At 25.3% G+C, this 6,471-nt stretch overlaps 1 protein-coding gene across 1 annotated transcript; it reads left to right on the top strand.

The window, feature by feature from the left end:
• The first annotated feature begins 4,759 nt into the window (after positions 1-4,759).
• Positions 4,760-6,471, top strand: LOC112726674 (protein LURP-one-related 11-like). The gene is made up of 3 exons (XM_025776170.3): positions 4,760-5,187; positions 5,285-5,515; positions 6,031-6,471. The coding sequence occupies exons 1-3, from the start codon at positions 4,954-4,956 to the stop codon at positions 6,163-6,165; spliced, it is 600 nt and encodes a 199-aa protein (XP_025631955.1). The 5' UTR covers positions 4,760-4,953; the 3' UTR covers positions 6,166-6,471.

Consider the following 6,471-nt stretch of genomic DNA (forward strand, 5'->3'; position numbering starts at 1 on the left):
CTATCATGAATGAGTATTTATTTTCTCTCATTGAGTAGTCACTTTTGAACATAAAGATATTATGCTTTGGTGTATATTCCAAATAGTTACTTTCTTGGGTGTATAATTTTCCCATAAAAGTTGGTGACAAATTTAAAGTGATGACTAGTTGGTAGCACATATTATAGCAGGCAAATTAAAAGATGTCAACATTTTGGGTTACATGTATTTTTCATGGAAAAATAATGGATGCCAATAAGGTTATTGTCTACAGCTGTTTTGGATATAATCATATCAAAATTGGTTTCAAATAAAATTTATTTATTTATATTTTTAATTTTTGTATTTTTTGGTCTAGTAAAATTTTATTTGATGAAGCCTTTTTTGCCGATGTACATAAACAAATGTAATTATTTATATTAGAATTTACTGGGTCTAATTAAATTTTAAAAATTAACTCAAAATGTAAAACGTGTTGTTCACTTATAAATATTTTGAAAATTTTATTTTTGAAAATATAAAATTCATAATATATCTCTTCACGTTCAAATAAACTAAACATTTTATGAAATTTAACTGTAGAATTTATTGAGTCTAATTAAATTTTAAAAATTAACTCAAAATGTAAAACATGTTGTTCACTTATAAATATTTTAAAAATTTATTCTTAAAAAATATAAAATTCTTAATATATCTCTTCACGTTCAAACTAAACATTTTATGAAATTTAATTGTAGAAATGAACATATGTAAAATCACTTAACTATACACACATATATATATTTAAACATCTTTTTAATTATCAAATCAAAAAATAATTAATTTTTAATATTGTAAAATATCTATACCATCATCTGTATTTTTTAGAGACATTTAAAAATGTTTTTTTTTTAATGATCAAAGTTTAGATTATTCTACTTGCTTTGTCACATGGATTGGTTTGTTTGGGTTTACTTGAATGAATGATTTTTCCATATATATATTTTTTTGTTTATATTTATCTGGCAAATAAGGTGAAGCCTAGTTAGCTAGCCAAACATTTTTTCCCTCTTAGTCTTTGCTGATTGGTTGGTGTATCTTGATTGACTACACAATTTTTTTTGGACCTAGTTCTCTAGCTGGCATCTCATGGAAATCATAGGAAATGACTAAGATTGATTATTTAAGGTTATACAAGTAGCAGATAGTAACAAGATATGGTATCTTAATAATTCTAATGGACATCTTTCTATTTAAATAGAGAGTATATATTCAAATAGTTCTCTGAAAAATTTTATATCCAAAATTTTTGTTTTTAAAAAAATTTATTAGGTTAAAGTTTTTGAACTTCTTAAAAATAAAATATATAGATCCTTGCATCATATTTTTAAAGATCTATTTATCAAATAAAAACAATAGATCTAAGGTAGAAATTTATATGTCTTATTTTTGTAAAGTTTAAAAATTTTAATGTAATAAATTTTTTTTGAGGATGAAAATGTTGGATGCAAAATTTTTTAAAAATCTATTTAAATATATACTCTTAAATATATTTAAAAATTTTTCGAATGTATCGATATATAATTAAGACAAACAATTAAAAAAATTTTACATAGACCATACCACTTTATTAAAAGTCTACTATTTTACGGTTCGGTTTTAAGTTAATTATTTGTTTGCTAGTATTATTCCTGAAAATTATTTGGCCATAATTTCACCATATTTTTTCACTTGTGTCCAATTATAATTTTTCTGCAATACAATTATCCCCAAAATAAAATTTAATGTCCATGTATTAATACAGTACTTTTTATGTCATGTGTACTAATTAAAATAATACTACACAAATAAATAATAAAAGTTATAATACGTGTTCAATGTTCATAACAAAATACAAGATTTTCATACTATTGTTAAAAAAATTATTTTCATTAATGATGACAGTGGTAGCATTAAAACGGTTATTATCTAAATAAATATGTTGGAATATTTATGTTTACTATGGCAGAGAAAAAAGGTAGGAGAACGATGATATTGGAATAAAAATATGTCTAAAATTTAATTTAATTTAATTAATATATTTTATATTATACATATAATTTTATTTTTATTTTCAGGTATTTTTTATATAAATATCATATAATTATTAAATATAATGTTTAAAGATAATATTTTATTATATAAAACTTACAAAATACAATGACTTAATCTAGTTTAATTGGTTATTTTTAGATTAATTTAGAATTAAATTCGAATATTTAAAATAGACCAAATAAAATACTAATAATTTATTACAATACACCATCAATGTTACAAATTATAATCATCTACCCTTGATATTTTGTTCCCATATCCAAGGCCCATATAAATTATTGGAAAAAATTCATCAACCCAATATTTTCCATTGGCTCCCCAGGCCTTAGGCAAACTAACTTGCCGCTATACAATGATTTTTCTTTTTTTTCTTGCAAAGTTAAGAGTCATATCCAAATTCGAGATTTCGAGATTTTTAGGTGAGGACGAAGAAATTATATTATTTCAGTTATAGTTTGTTATGTTAGTTTCATTCATGTTTTGAAAAAAATATAAGGTTATACACAAAGATTTTTTTTAAAAATTTTTATATATCTTTTATTTTGACATGATAAGAATTAATTCGTTACAGATCAAAATTCTATTTAAAAATTTATTATTGACCGATAAATTACTGCTTGCACAAATCAAATTTTTGGATAAGGGTGTTTATTAGTTGAAAGTTTTCAGTGCACTCCCCTTTTAAGGAGTAGATTGCATATTTCTATCAATCAATTATGTCCATTAATATTACAGTATTTTAATATAGATCTTAATGCTTATGAATAATGAAATAGCATAAATTCAATAAAGTGGCTTGGTACATGTGAAAACTTTTCATTAGTAGTTTGCAAATTCAGTTTTCATGGTAAGAATCTACTTTGGAGAGAAAATTAGGATTTAATGATTTATGTACAAACACACTTCAATACAAGAAAATTATTTGTTTTAATAACATTTTGTCTGAATTATTTTGTATCAAAATTAATTCTACTAAAAATAGTTAATTTTATAAATCATAAATAAAACCTACGTCGCAAATAATAATAATAATAATAATAATAATAATAATAATAAATATTTATTTTTCTATTTAAAAAGTAATAGATGACAAAAAAAGAAATATTTTTTTTTAGAACAACACACTTTTTAATAGAATTATGATATATTGATATCAAACAGATTAGTTCTTGATTTATTAACTTGACAGATATTATTAAAAACTTTTATATATATATATATATATATATATATATATTGAACTATTATTTTCTTTCTAACAATAAAATTTATTTATGTTATTATAAGACAATTATGACTCAAAGTCTTAAGGGCCAATAATGATGTTTGTCACATTCAAAGGGTCATCAACAAAAGCAATAAGCAAAAAATGCTAAAAATATGTCTAAACATCCAAAGTGAGTGGCTGCAGATAATTACACCGTCCAATGTCCACACAACCGTAGATTTAATTAAACAATCATATCACAACACAATGCTACGTCATTGGCAGGCTATATATTAAGTTTTGGTCAATAAATTAAATCATGGATTGGAATTAGAATATATGATTATCATGTAAATAAAATAGAAACCGACAGAACCTTCGGAGAAAAAAAATATTAAAATTATGCACCTATAGAAAGATGAAATTGCAATATATATGACTCTAGCAATATTATTAAATTAAAGTAGAATGGTACGGTCCTTACATATATTTCTATTATCATCTAACTAGTGGGGAGACCTAACTTAATCCCATCTTTTAATCACAGTTAAAAGTATCATTATTAAACTCGGACTACTGATCAATTTTGCTATTATATGATATATCGGATTAGTTGAACCCTTTGAACTCGATTTAATTAAATGAATAAATATATAAAAACCTTATTGTGACTTACAAATTACAATTTGTATATTTTCATTGGTCCACAACACTAGCTACTAGCACAATAAGCTTCTTAATATGGTGGCTACTACCTTTTGATTTAAACTAATCAGTTCGATTCGGTTTTAACAACTATTACCTAGCGTTTGTTTTGAGGTATTGAGACAGAGATTGAGAGATTGAGACTCAATATCATATTTATTGGTTCAGAAATTGGTACTAAAATTTCTGTCTCTATTTCCAAAATTTTAGTATTTCAGTACCTCTAAAAAGTAGGGACACAGGGGACTAAAATTTTTAGAGATAGAGACTGAAACTTTAATAACATTTTATACTTAAAATACTTTTATTTCAATTAATTAATTCCAATTTTATTCTTTGTACAAATTAAATTAGAATTTTATTTTTGTTTTAATTTTTGTCTCCCACTTTGCACCAAACAGAATACTGAAATTTATTTCAATCTCTATCTCTTAGTCTCTGTCTCTCAGTTTTAATTTTTCTGTCTTTGTCTTTCCACCAAACGCTATCTTAAAGTGTTGGTTTCTTAGATTTTTTTTAGACAAATAGTCTAATTATTGAGGTTTTATTAGAATTGATTGCGGTATTAATTCGGTTCGGTCCAGTTTTAAGAACTGTGGTTAGAAGCCTTTGATGGCATGGTTTGGTGGAATTAACCCTAAATTGATTACGGATGCAATTGTGGACTTTTTGATTAATTACAAAGAATAGGTCAAGGAAATCAACAGAATAATAAGAAAGACAAAAGAACAATAGACATAATGTTGTATTTTATACATCAAGTGTGAGCATTGCTTATTGTGCTTTTGTTTACATCTCAAACCAATAGTAGCTTCACAAATAATAAAAAATTAAATTAAACCACTAATCATGATGATATGATTAAATATTTTCTTGTGGTTCTCATTACCCCATGATAGTTAGTATATAAAGTAGCTCTTTGAAATTGCTAATATTGCACCTAAATAAAATTTCTTCAAATAAAATTTTCAACAACCAACCAATCAATCATGGGAAAAGTTCATCCCCAAGCACTACAATTATCTCCTAATTGCAGCTTCACTTCCAAGCAAGAAACCTTCACCTTATGGATGAAATCTCTTGTTTTGAATGGAAAAGGTTGCACTGTCTTTGATTCAAGTGGACAAATCGTTTATCGAGTTGATAACTATAATTGCAAAGATAAACATGAAGTTCATCTCATGGATCAAGAAGGCAATGGTTTGTTCACTATAACTCGAAAGGTACGCGAATTTTCGTAGTATAAAAAAAATCATTTTATACAGATATTCAATTACGTCAGATATATGACTCGATTTCTGACTCGTTTTATGTATGCAGCAATACAAATTGTCAAGGTTTTGGGAGGGATATCGATCCCCCGCCACAAGAAATGACCACAAAGGACCATGCTTTAGGGTTTGTAAGACTTATAAGATCTCAAGAGGGGGTTCAACATATGAAGTGCAACTTGGATTGGACAAAAACCAACCATGCAATCTTAAAATTGAAAGTATCACTGGCAAATCTGCTTGCAAAATTGCTGATGAATTTGGTGTAATAGTTGCAGAGGTAAATTATTTTACACCTCCTTCTTGTTAGCAAAGATTAAGATTTGGTACATAACATACATAATTAAGATGGTTTTTTTTTCTTTATCATGATCTATACTTCTAAACAAATCTTCCTTCTTGTTTAAATAATGGATAAATAATTTATTGTTTTTTAAGCTTCTAAAATGGGTTGGTGTATCTATTTTTTAGTTTGTTTAGTATTTAAGAGATTTATTAAGATTTGTTATATTATTACTTTTATCTTTTATATATGTTAGTAATAGTAATAGAGCAATAAGATAGAGTTTGAAATTTTTTAAGGTTAAGTGATATTACATATAATACCCTAAATCATACAAAATTATATATATTTTTATAAATAAAAATGTATTGTATGTAATAAACTAATAATATCACAAAAAAAAGGCTAGTATAATTTACTCATAAGTTTATTATTATTATTTTAGTTAATAAAAAATGTAATATTCTAAGAAATGAATTATTGGTCATACATTTGTATTTTTCTATGAGCAGCTTAAAAGAAAGAAGTCACCATGTGGAGTTGACTTAGGAGAAGATGTATTTACAATGGTAGTGGAGCCAAATGTAGATATTTCTCTAATAATGGGGATTGTTGTAGCTTACAGCCTCATTAACTCCAAAATGTAACTACTTTGGAATCAAGAGAGTGATTTGCATCTTTGATCCTAAAAAGACCAATTTCAAGAAGCACTATGCAAATATCAAAATGGCTTGTGGGCCCAACATTGCAACTAGCTATTATCAATGCAAGTCTCTTCATTCAGACGGTGGATATAGGAAACTACTTCCTTTTGATAAAGCAGTTTTGTTTTCTCTTTTGTTTTGTACTCACAATTGTATTACATATCTATATATATTTGTATCTATTTTGGGATGAAAATATAAACCTGTTAATAACTCACTATTACAACAATCATAAAAATCCATTATTAA

Source organism: Arachis hypogaea, chromosome 12 (assembly GCF_003086295.3).
Source record: "Arachis hypogaea cultivar Tifrunner chromosome 12, arahy.Tifrunner.gnm2.J5K5, whole genome shotgun sequence".
NCBI classification, from domain to species: Eukaryota; Viridiplantae; Streptophyta; class Magnoliopsida; order Fabales; family Fabaceae; genus Arachis; species Arachis hypogaea.

What these genes read in the sequence shown, in the direction of transcription:
- LOC112726674 (XM_025776170.3), top strand. Translation starts at nt 4,954, where the DNA reads ATGGGAAAAGTTCATCCCCAAGCACTACAATTATCTCCTAATTGCAGC. An exon ending in TGTTCACTATAACTCGAAAG is followed by an intron (nt 5,188 to 5,284) that starts GTACGCGAATTT and finishes TTATGTATGCAG; the next exon opens with CAATACAAATTGTCAAGGTT. An exon ending in TTGGTGTAATAGTTGCAGAG is followed by an intron (nt 5,516 to 6,030) that starts GTAAATTATTTT and finishes TTCTATGAGCAG; the next exon opens with CTTAAAAGAAAGAAGTCACC.